Source organism: Lepidochelys olivacea (genome assembly GCF_965140295.1).
Source record: "Lepidochelys olivacea isolate rLepOli2 genome assembly, chromosome: 9".
Classification (NCBI taxonomy): domain Eukaryota; kingdom Metazoa; phylum Chordata; order Testudines; family Cheloniidae; genus Lepidochelys; species Lepidochelys olivacea.
This window is the reverse complement of record NC_140419.1, coordinates 37,425,318-37,437,388: the sequence shown is the minus strand read 5'-3', so window position 1 is coordinate 37,437,388 and position 12,071 is coordinate 37,425,318. Positions and strand designations below refer to the sequence as shown.

Genomic DNA, 12,071 nt, shown 5'->3' with positions numbered 1-12,071 from the left:
TTTGCCAGTGTCACATAGCCAAGCCCTAAATTAGGAAGAGTTGTTAATGCTGTAACTGACACCCACTCTGGGTTGGACGTGTGTGCATGCACACACACCAGGGCGGGCAGAGGGAGTTATCATAGAATCATAGAATATCAGGATTGGAAGGGACCTCAGGAGGTCATCTAGTCCAACCCCCTGCTCAGTTCAAAAGATTAAAGGCAGACCAAAATTACAGTGTAGTTTAAAACATCATATTTGGGCCAATCTCATAATTTTTTGGAGTTTGACTTGTGATTTTTGAACCTTTTGGGTTGGCAATACTGTTTAGGGACCGTAGACATGTGGAGGCAGCTGCTTAAAGCTAGGGGGAAAATCTAATGCAGGTTTTGGGTGTTTTAAGAGTTCTGTGTAGGCTGAATGCATCCGATGAAGTGAGCTGTAGCTCACGAAAGCTTACGCTCAAATAAATTTGGTTAGTCTTTAAGGTGCCACAAGTCCTCCTTTTCTTTTTACTCTGCTCGTAGTTGTTGGACCCACGCCCCTAATGCGAGGCACCTTTTGCACAGTCCAATGGTGCAGGGTGGAGCTTCACGTAGAAGGGATCAGCTGATGGTTCCTATTTGTACCGACAAGCCAGATCTTATTACAACCACCTCTTCTCGGATCTCCCCTTGTCACTGGCCGGCCGCTGTCCCTCCCCGCTGGGATCGTCTCCTGGCCTGCAATGCTCCCTGGCTGCCCTGCGGTCAGGGTTCCCCCGGCCCTCACCTCGCTGACCTGCAGTCTCTCCACGGCTGGAGCAGGCGGCCCCCTCCCAGAGCTGCAGCCTATCGCGTCCCAGCAAAGTGGTTCCTGCTCTGCGGGCAGCCCTCCTGGCCCGGGACTGCCCCTCTCCACCTTCGCTGCCCTCCCGGGCGCGGGCCCTGCCTCTGGCGGGAGGAGCCGAGGGCAGCGAGTTCCCTTAAGGTAAGTGCATGCGGGCTGTGGTCTGACTCTGCCACTCTTGCGCCGCTTGGCTGACTCGCATGCAAGCCCCGAGGCTTTGGCTGCGCTCAGTGATCGTTTCACCCTAAGGCAGCAGGCTGCCCCGGCGCCGGGAACCTTCACCCTCTGAACTTCAAGTTGCTGGGAGCGATGGCCAGCCGGAGCACTGGGGACCTGATTTAATCCTGGCGGGATCAGAGCTGGGAGTCGGTTGTTTGCATTCCTCTTTTTGCTGCTATCCGCCCCTCCGGGGAAGAGCGAAGGTTGTAACTCTGCAGGACAGGACAGACACAGCATGAAGGTCGAGTTTGCTCCCATCAACATTCCCCTGGCCAGGAGAATTCAGACAGTTGCAGTCATTCAGTGGCTCTTCTCCTTCCTCTTACAAGGTAACAGCCTTTTTCCTGCTTACATCTTGGAGGAAAAATCATTAATCTTTATTATTTAAAAAAAAGCAACAGGCAGGATTGCTCCAAACTGAGTCGCCACGTGGAGACTAAGCCTGGCTTACTGAATATGTAGTAAACGTTGGTGAATTCCCACGGTGCTTTCTTACTATATTATTTTTAGACAGGGCATTTCAGAGTGGAAGGAGTAAGGAGATCACTTCTAGTTTTGTTGGCTCTGTGTTGTCTGAAAAGCTGTTGCTGTTTTTCTTCTAAATTACTTGTTTTTGTTATGCATGGATATATTTTTTAAAAGCAGCTACAAATGAATTTCACAATGAGCGTATCTTCCCATTAAAACAAATCCCCCACTCTGAGCTAGATTTATGTTGAGTAATATCCTACCCCCACAACAAAAAAGAATTCAGAATGTCTGATGTAAAGATTTGTATATGATTGATGTAGCTTTGATTATTAAACTGTTTTTGTAGGACAGTTTTCTGTGGTGAATCTCAATGCAAATAGAACTTAAATCATCAGTGATAAGGGACTACTCTGTCATTAACCTCCTGCTTCAGGGGATGGGACTCTACCTGTTTCATATGCTTGTTTATTTTTATCTAAAATTAACCTAGTTTGTGATGCTAAGTTATCTTACTAAATTAGTTCCACTGACTAACTTATCACTGGATGGTGATTTTTTCCTAATATTTCAGTTAGGAGTCTTGCCACTAAATGTTTAATCATAGGAGTAAGTCTGAGAATCAATGTTTATCCACATGAGTAAGATAGGTTTCAGAGTAGTAGCCCTGTTAGTCTGTATTCTCAAAAAGAAAAGGAGGACTTGTGGCACCTTAGAGACTAACCAATTTATTTGAGCATAAGCTTTTGTGAGCTACAGCTCACTTCATCGGATGCATTCAGTGGAAAATACAGAAGATGTTTTTATACACACAAATCATGAAAAAATGGGTGTTAATCACTACAAAAGGTTTCGCCCCCCCTCCCCCAATGGGGGCGGAGGGGAGAAAACCTGGGTTTGTGCTGGAAATGGCCCACCTTGATTATCATACACATTGTAAGGAGAGTAATCACTTTACATAAGCTATTACCAGCAGGAGAGTGGGGTGGGGGGAGAGAAAACCTTTTGTAGTGATTAACACCCATCTTTTCATGATTTGTGTGTATAAAAACATCTTCTGTATTTTCCACAGTATGCATCCGATGAAGTGAGCTGTAGCTCACAAAAGCTTATGCTCAAATAAATTGGTTACTCTCTAAGGTGCCACAAGTACTCCTTTTCTTTTTATGAGTAAGATAGTATAAATTGGCTTAGCTTTGCTGAAGTCAATGGAGTACACTGTGATGCATCCACTGAGAAGGCTCACTATTCTATGTATTAGTGGTGGTGGTCAGGTGATTTCAGTATTCCCATAGTTTGAGTTTTACAAACATGTCTTCCTTACAAAGCCTGCCAATATATTATTTTATTTTTTTTAAATCCCAAAATTGTGTCTGGATCAGTATAGACATTTAGGTGTGGTCTAATTACCTACAAACAAAGGGGAAAAGAATGTAAATTTAACCCTTTTTCCAGGTGTATGTATGTGGTGGTTGTTTTTTAACCTTTACATATTTGCCTTTAGCCCCTTATATTTTTAATGTATTTTCCAGTTTACAAATAATTGTATTTGAGGTCTGAACAGTTTATGCTTATAGTCGCATAATTGCCCATTGTCTGTGCAGCTTTTATAGTGTTGGGCCAAACCCCTGAACCTTCATACAACCCTAGTATAAATGTCACGTGCAGTGGAAATCTGCTGGAGTTGTGGGAGGAATCCACAATCCTTGCTCCGCCCAAGACCATGGAGTGTCACTCTCCAAGACAGATACAGTAGATCACATCCTTTTGGCATACTGGAAACGAGTGTAGATTGCAGAGGTACAACGAACTTCCTTGCTGCAATCCTACGAACAAGCAGACAGCTGTGTTCTGCAACTGTTGCGCCCCATGGATCAATTTTAGGGGAAGTCCAGTTAGACATCTATTTCAGTAGTCTAAACTGAATATAACAAATGCACACATGCCTTTGAAAAGGGCCATGCTTGCAAGAATCAGTCTGATATTCTGGATAAATTGGGGATGGCAATAATAGGAATTCACCACTGGGTGCCATGCTGGGAGAGCTTCCATGCTGAGGGAGCTGTCAAGGTAACCTCCACATTTTGTGTCCGTACTCCTTGCATAATGGAAGCACAGGTTGTCAACTGTCCTCAGAATGTTTCACCGTACCCAGGAGGATCATCTTATCTGACTTGAATCTTAATCAAATGTCTCTAATCCATCTAAAAATGTTGGGTGGATAATATGAGAGTGGAGAGAGAGTTCATAATGGGTTGGCCAACAATGAGGCATAGAGGTGAGTACCGTCGTCATTCTTTCTTGTCTTGGATGTCCAGTAGAGAATTCTTTTCTACTGAACAAATATAGATATGCCATGATCTAATCATTCAAGAGCTCCTGATCTATATATCTCAAAAATGTCTTTTTTTAAATGAATCATCATCCCACATGCTTAGAACAAGTGGCATATTTCCCTTTATTGGTAGGTTTCACTGGGTAGCATGCTATTGGTCACATGGTAGGTTTAGTCATCCCAGATATCCTGCAGTGACGGGACCTCTCCTGTGTAAAGCAGTTTGTCCATGACTAACACTAGCTAATACCATATGGTTTAACCCAGGGTTTCTAAAATGGGGGTCTGCGATCCTGGAGGTCTGTGAGGGTACTCCGGGGGTCTGCAAGTCGTGTCCAGGGCCACTGGCCCTGCTGAGCAACTCCTCCCCCTCCCTCCCATCGCCTCCTGCACGCCATGGAACAGCTGTTCAGTGGTGTGCAGGAGGCGCTGGGAGGGAGCGGAAGGAGTGAGGACAGGGCAGACTCAGGGGAGGGGCAGAAAGAGGCAGGGAAGAGGAGAGGCAAGGGTGGAGCTGGGGCTGGAAGAGGTGGGGCAGGGGTGGGGCCTTGGTGGAAGGTGTGGTGTGGGGGCAGGGCCTGGGGCTGAGCAGGGGACTTAGGGTCCACAAAAAATTTAAGTCAAAATGGGGGTCCTCGGGTTGCTAAAGTTTGAGAACCACTGGTTTAACCCATTTAATTAAGCCAGTGAAACCTCTTCAGAATTCTGGAACCAAGTTCCTTTGCCTCCCTTTTCTTGTATTTTAAGCTGCCAAAGTCTATCCTAAAGCAGAAAAGACATTAAGAACATAAGAATGGCCACACTGGGTCAGAATAATGGTCTATTTAGCCCAGTATCCTGTCTTCTGACAGTGGCCAATGCCAGATACTTCAGAGGGAATGAGCAGAACAGGGCAATTTATTGAGTAATTTATACCCTGTTATCCAGACCCATCTTCTGGCTATCTGGTTTAGGGACACCTAGAGCCGCATCCATGACCATCTTGGCTAATTGCCACAGATGGGCCTATCCTTCACGAATTTATCTAATTCCATGGGCAGTCGGTGACCCAGCAGTTGGGGGAGGCTAGCCCCCAGCCTCTCCCCTTGTGCCCAAGGCCCTGCCCCTCCCCTTCTGCCCCCTTCCCCCTCAGGATCCCAGAGCACCCTCACAGCGGCCCCCAGCGCTGGGCGGCGAGACCCACCTTTGGGCGGCTGGGTGGCGCAGCCAGCCCTGGTGTGCCAGGCAGCAGCAGCCCTGGTGCTCCAGGTGGCATGGCTGCAGCACCTCCAACCCCAGTGCGTGGCATGGCCCCAGAACCAGCCACCCTGAATCCATGCGAGAGGCAGGCCAGCCAGCCTGAGCCAGCCAGCCAGGGCAGAGCGCTGGGAACCACAGGAGGGGGCCTGGCCTGCGGGCAGAGTGTGGGCGGGGCCATAGTAGGCTGTTTAGGGAGGCACAGCTACCTCCTGCCTATGATACCCACTGCCCATGCCTAATTCTGTTGTAAACTTTTATTATAGCAGTTGTTCTCCTATTAATCGTCCGTAGGGTGAACAGATGTCCTGTTTTTATAAGGACAGTCCTGTTTTTTGGGACTTTTTCTTATGCAGGCACCTATTACCCTCCACCCCATCCCGTATTTTCACAGTTGCTATCTGATCACCTTAATCATCCGTAAAGGTAAGGGACATAGCATCAGAGATAAACATGAACCTAAAAATATTGGGAGTGATGCCTAGAAATACATAGATCAGGTAAGAGGAACCTCCCTCCAATTCTCTTCCTCTGAACCTGCTAAAACTACACCATATGTTTCACCTCAGTGTGCATCATCATGAAAGCCAAGGTTGCTGTAGGTTAAAAAAAAGTTTAGTAAAGTTCTTAATGACTTATTTTTATTTTCAATTTTTCATTCTGTTTAAATAAGTTGTGTTTTTAAAAAAATAATGTAAATTTGAAATCTAGTAGTGAAATTTGGTCATATTAAAAATTTCTTTTGGACACTATGGTGATCCATGAGTGCTGCAGCCAATTTTCGCGCTTTTATAATCACATTTTACTATTTTAAAATATAGTTTTACACTCATGTACCTGTATGAAAGATCTAAAGCAAATAACATGGGAATCTGACTGCACCGAAACAGTGAAATTAACCATACACAGAGTGCTGTCAAATCCACAAAATTAAACCTGAAAAAAATACGCAAAGTCCTTTTGCTCTTGGCTGTCTCTCTTGTAATATTCATCAACGCTACTTTTAACAACAGAAGGTCAAAAAACTTCTGACGGAAATGTGATTTTTTTTTTTTTAAATTGATAGTGATCCTCTAGTAACTCATTACACACAGTTTTGCAATATATTAACAATGTGAACTTTGGGTATTAAACAAAAAGAAAAAAGTTGAAACAAACAGTATTTCGATAAGAAACCTATCTTTATTCCTACAAACCATATACTAAAACAGCACACATGTCTCAAAAGCAGCAAGTCCTGTTGAAAAGTGGAATCTGCAAACTTTTGAGAATCACACAGGTCGTGGGTGGGCAGTAAGAGTTGGATTCGGATTTCGTCCTTTTTTGTGTGTGTGATTTTTCTATTTAACCTTTATAAAGAAATTAAATGAAATTTAATGCTTCCAAAATGTCCTGGGCTAACAGCCCTGGAGACAGAAGCCCTCTGACTTTGGACTTGGACACTTTGTCAAAACCTTTGTTGAAATGTGTTCAGCTATTGCTACGATCCCACATCTTCTTGATGGGAAACCCACTAGATGGTGACGTACACCATCCCCCTACCCAATATATTGCTTGTAGGTCCACTCCAGTATACATACAGTACTTGTCCCTTGTATTTGAGGATCACAGATATGCTGGGGTGAGTGATATAATACTGCAGATCTATTAATGATAGCAAGTCAATTTGTATCAGTCTGCTAGGACACGGTCAATGTCTAGGAAGAAAGATTTAATTTCCCTTCTCCCTTGAAATGAAGATAATTTAATCACAGTGAATAACATTTATCAGGTTTGGTTTTATGAGCTGTTGTGAAGGTGCAATAACTGTTATTTCTCTTCCTCTTTGATCCATATTTTGGAAGAATTAAATTACAGAAGAGCAGTGAAAGAACTAAAGATCTTTTACAAGCTGGTGAGTTAGGTCAGCAATAACATTCTTATTTCTTTACTGCCAACTTCCGTGTACCAGGTGCGCACAGGGACAATGGAAACTGCTGTGTACAAAGATAAATACAAAACTATGCAACTTATTGGGGGGGCCTCACTCCATGCAGCAAGGGGGAGCTTAAGGAGCAAAGAAAACAGTGCAAAGGGCTCTAAGTCTGCCGGCGTGGGGCAGTGAGTGAGTGGAGTCTCTATGGCATGCTCTCACTGAGCCACGGGTCGAGGAGCCAGGAAGTGGCTGTTCTGCATGGCATATTTCCTATCAAATCTGGTGGATTACCAAGTGGTGATTCACATGGGGACTGATGCAGCTAGTTGCAGCACCTCTGTGTTTGCACAGCAGGTAACACAGTGGTTTTCAACCTTTTTTCATTTGCGGACCCTTAAAAAATGTCAAATGGAGGTGGAAATTCAACCTGGTGTCCACAGACCCCTACCATAGAAGTTTTAGGGTATGTCTACACTACGAAATTAGGTCGAATTTATAGAAGTCGGTTTTTTTGAAATCGGTTTTATATATTCGAGTGTGTGTGTCCCCACAGAAAATGCTCTAAGTGCATTAAGTGCATTAACTCGGCGGAGCGCTTCCGCAGTACCGAGGCAAGCGTCGACTTCTGGAGCGTTGCACTGTGGGTAGCTATCCCACAGTTCCCGCAGTCTCCGCTGCCCATTGGAATTCTGGGTTGATATCCCAATGCCTGATGGGGCTAAAACATTGTTGCGGGTGGTTCTGGGTACATATCGTCAGGACCCCGTTCCCACCCTCCCTCCCCCCGTGAAAGCAAGGGCAGACAATCATTTCGCGCCTTTTTTGTCTGCTGCCAGCCAAAGATGTAAAGGATCGATGGAGTGGGTCAGAACAAGAAATAGACCAGATTTGTTTTGGACTCATTTTCCTCCTCCCCTGTCTAGATCACACTGCAGTCAGTCACAGAGAAGGCGCAGCGAGGTTAATCTAGCCATGTATCAATCAGAGGCCAGGCTAACCTCCTTGTTCCAATAACAACGATAACTTTGGTGCACCATTTCTTATTGGAACCCTCCGTGCAGTCCTGCCTGAAATACTCCTTGATGTACAGGCACACCCTTTGTTGATTTTAGCTCCCTGAAGCCAACCGTGTAAGCGGTGTCGTCAGTCGCCCCTCCCTCCGTCAGAGCAACGGCAGAAAATCGTTCCGCGCCTTCTTTCTGTGCGGACGCCATACCAAGGCAAGCATGGAGGCCGCTGAGCTCATTTTGGCAATTAGGAGCACATCAACCACCACACGCATTATCCAGCAGTATATGCAGCACCAGAACATGGCAACGCGATACCGGGCGAGGAGGCGACGTCAGCGCGGTCACGTGAGTGATCAGGACATGGACACAGATTTCTCTGAAAGCATGGGCCCTGCCAATGCATGCATCATGGTGCTAATGGGGCAGGTTCATGCTGTGGAACGCCGATTCTGGGCTCGGGAAACAAGCACAGACTGGTGGGACCGCATAGTGTTGCAGGTCTGGGACGATTCCCAGTGGCTGCGAAACTTTCGCATGCGTAAGGGCACTTTCATGGAACTTTGTGACTTGCTTTCCCCTGCCCTGAAGCGCATGAATACCAGGATGAGAGCAGCCCTCACAGTTGAGAAGCGAGTGGCGATAGCCCTGTGGAAGCTTGCAACGCCAGACAGCTACCGGTCAGTTGGGAATCAATTTGGAGTGGGCAAATCTACTGTGGGGGCTGCTGTGATGCAAGTAGCTCACGCAATCAAAGATCTGCTGATATCAAGGGTAGTGACCCTGGGAAATGTGCAGGTCATAGTGGATGGCTTTGCTGCAATGGGATTCCCTAACTGTGGTGGGGCTATAGACGGAACCCATATCCCTATCTTGGCACCAGAGCACCAAGCCGCTGAGTACATAAACCGCAAGGGGTACTTTTCGATAGTGCTGCAAGCTCTGGTGGATCACAAGGGACGTTTCACCAACATCAACGTGGGATGGCCGGGAAAGGTGCATGACACTCGCATCTTCAGGAACTCTGGTCTGTTTCAAAAGCTGCAGGAAGGGACTTTCTTCCCAGACCAGAAAATAACTGTTGGGGATGTTGAAATGCCTATATGTATCCTTGGGGACCCAGCCTACCCCTTAATGCCATGGCTCATGAAGCCGTACACAGGCAGCCTGGACAGTAGTCAGGAGCTGTTCAACTACAGGCTGAGCAAGTGCAGAATGGTGGTAGAATGTGCATTTGGACGTTTAAAGGCGCGCTGGCGCAGTTTATTGACTCGCTTAGACCTCAGCGAAACCAATATTCCCACTGTTATTACTGCTTGCTGTGTGCTCCACAATATCTGTGAGAGTAAGGGGGAGACGTTTATGGCGGGGTGGGAGATTGAGGCAAATCGCCTGGCTGCTGGTTACGCGCAGCCAGACACCAGGGCGGTTAGAAGAGCTCAGGAGGGCGCGGTACGCATCAGAGAAGCTTTGAAAACCAGTTTCATGACTGGCCAGGCTACAGTGTGAAAGTTCTGTTTGTTTCTCCTTGATGAAACCCCCCGCCCCTTGGTTCACTCTACTTCCCTGTAAGCTAACCACCCTCCCCTCCTCCCTTTAATCACCGCTTGCAGAGGCAATAAAGTCATTGCTGCTTCACAGTCATGCATTCGTTATTCATTCATCACACAAATAGGGGGATGACTACCAAGGTATCCCAGGAGGGGTGGTGGAGGAGGGAAGGAAAATGCCACACAGCACTTTAAGCACAGCACTTTAAAAGTTTACAACTTTAAAATTTATTGAATGACAGCCTTCTTTTTTTTGGGCAATCCTCTGTTGTGGAGTCGCTGGTTGGCCGGAGGCCCCCCCACCGCGTTCTTGGGCGTCTGGGTGTGAAGGCTATGGAACTTGGGGAGGAGGGCGGTTGGTTACAGAGGGGCAGCAGTGGCAGTCTGTGCTCCAGCTGCCTTTGCTGCAGCTCAACCATACACTGGAGCATTCTGGTTTGGTCCTGCAGCAGCCTCAGCATTGAATCCTGCCTCCTCTCATCACGCTGCCGCCACATTTGAGCTTCAGCCCTGTCTTCAGCCCGCCACTTACTCTCTTCAGCCCTCCACCTCTCCTCCCGGTCATTTTGTGCTTTCCTGCACTCTGACATTATTTGCCTCCACGCATTCGTCTGTGCTCTGTCAGTGTAGGAGGACAGCATTAGCTCGGAGAACATTTCATCTCGAGTGCGTTTTTTTTTCTTTCTAAGCTTCACTAGCCTCTGGGAAGGAGAAGATCCTGTGATCATTGAAACACATGCAGCTGGTGGAGAAAAAAAAAGGGACAGCGGTATTTAAAAAGACACATTTTATAAAACAGTCGCTACACTCTTTCAGGGTAAACCTTGCTGTTAACATTACATACATAGCACATGTGCTTTCGTTACAAGGTCGCATTTTGCCTCCTCCCACCGCGTGACTACCCCCTCAACCCTCCCCCCTCCCCGTGGCTAACAGCGGGGAACATTTCTGTTCAGCCACAGGCAAACAGCACAGCAGGAATGGGCTATACTGAGTGTCCCTGAAGAAAAGCACCCTATTTCAACCAGGTGACCATGAATTATATCTCACTCTCCTGAGGATAACACAGAGAGAGAAAGAACGGATTTTGGTTGAATGCCAGCAAACATACACTGCAATGCTTTGTTCTACAGTGATTCCCGAGTATGTGTTACTGGCCTGGAGTGATAAAAGTGTCCTACCATGAAGGACGAAATAAGGCTGCCCTCCCCAGAAACCTTTTGCAAAGGCTTTAGGACTACATCTAGGAGAACCGCAAATGCCAGGGCAAAGTAATCCTTTCACATGCTTGCTTTTAAACCATGTATAGCATTTTAAAAGGTACACTCACCAGAGGTCCCTTCTCCGCCTGCTGGGTCCAGGAGGCAGCCTTGGGTGGGTTCGGGGGGTACTGGCTCCAGGTCTAGGGTGAGAAACAGTTCCTGGCTGTCGGGAAAACCGGTTTCTCCGCTTGCTTGCTGTGAGCTATCTACAACCTCCTCCTCATCATCATCTTCTTCGTCCCCAAAACCTGCTTCCGTATTGCCTCCATCTCCATTGAAGGAGTCAAACAACACGGCTGGGGTAGTGGTGGCTGAACCCCCTAAAATGGCATGCAGCTCATCATAGAAGCGGCATGTTTGGGGCTCTGACCCAGAGCGGCTGTTCGCCTCTCTGGTTTTCTGGTAGGCTTGCCTCAGCTCCTTCAGTTTCACGCGGCACTGCTTCGGGTCCCTGTTATGGCCTCTGTCCTTCATGCCCTGGGAGATTTTCACAAAGGTTTTGGCATTTCGAAAACTGGAATGGAGTTCTGATAGCATGGATTCCTCTCCCCAAACAGCGATCAGATCCCGTACCTCCCGTTCGGTCCATGCTGGAGCTCTTTTGCGATTCTGGGACTCCATCATGGTCACCTGTGCTGATGAGCTCTGCATGGTCACCTGCAGCTTGCCACGCTGGCCAAACAGGAAATGAGATTCAAAAGTTCGCGGTTCTTTTCCTGTCTACCTGGCCAGTGCATCTGAGTTGAGAGTGCTGTCCAGAGCGGTGAGAATGGAGCACTCTGGGATAGCTCCCGGAGGCCAATACCATCGAATTGTGTCCACAGTACCCCAAATTCGAGCTGGGAACGTCGATTTAAGCGCTAATCCACTTGTCAGGGGTGGAGTAAGGAAATCGATTTAAAGAGCCCTTTAAGTCGAAATAAAGGGCTTCACTGTGTGGACGGGTGCAGGTTTAAATCGATTTAACGCTGCTAAATTCGACCTAAAGTCCTAGTGTAGACCAGGGCTAAGACTGAAAACTGACTGAACAGAATTCAACTATAAATGTTGCAGGTACTCAGCATGGCATTTGACGCAGCGTGAGAAAGGGCACTGAATGGTGGGCTCCTGTAGTAACGCCAGCGCTTCTGGGTTTTGACCTGTGGGGGTATTCGCATACTTTTGATTGATCAGAAAAACAGAATGCCTTTTGTGGGATCCAAAACTTCATTTTCAGTCACTTTTCGTGGACTTAGTGTGGATGTAGCTATACCAGTATAAGGTGCCTTA

At 46.9% G+C, this 12,071-nt stretch overlaps 2 protein-coding genes across 3 annotated transcripts in view; one reads left to right on the top strand and one right to left on the bottom strand.

Annotated features, from left to right (window-relative positions):
• Positions 1–661: 661 nt before the first annotated feature.
• The window catches only part of MOGAT1 (monoacylglycerol O-acyltransferase 1), a 32,626-nt gene continuing 21,216 nt past the window's right edge, over positions 662–12,071 (top strand). The window contains exons 1-2 of one of the 2 annotated variants that reach the window (XM_084640076.1): positions 662–951; positions 1,060–1,358. In XM_084640076.1, the coding sequence (XP_084496202.1) occupies positions 1,265–1,358 (94 nt within the window). In that variant the 5' untranslated portion in view covers positions 662–951; positions 1,060–1,264. The other variant, XM_084640075.1, reaches the window with a different exon arrangement.
• On the bottom strand, positions 4,507–11,453 carry LOC311525753 (uncharacterized protein; the record flags this gene model as incomplete). The annotated part of the gene is made up of 3 exons (XM_084638093.1): positions 4,507–4,594; positions 10,138–10,282; positions 10,871–11,453. 3 exons carry the CDS (start codon positions 11,451–11,453, stop codon positions 4,507–4,509), a joined length of 816 nt encoding a protein of 271 aa, XP_084494219.1.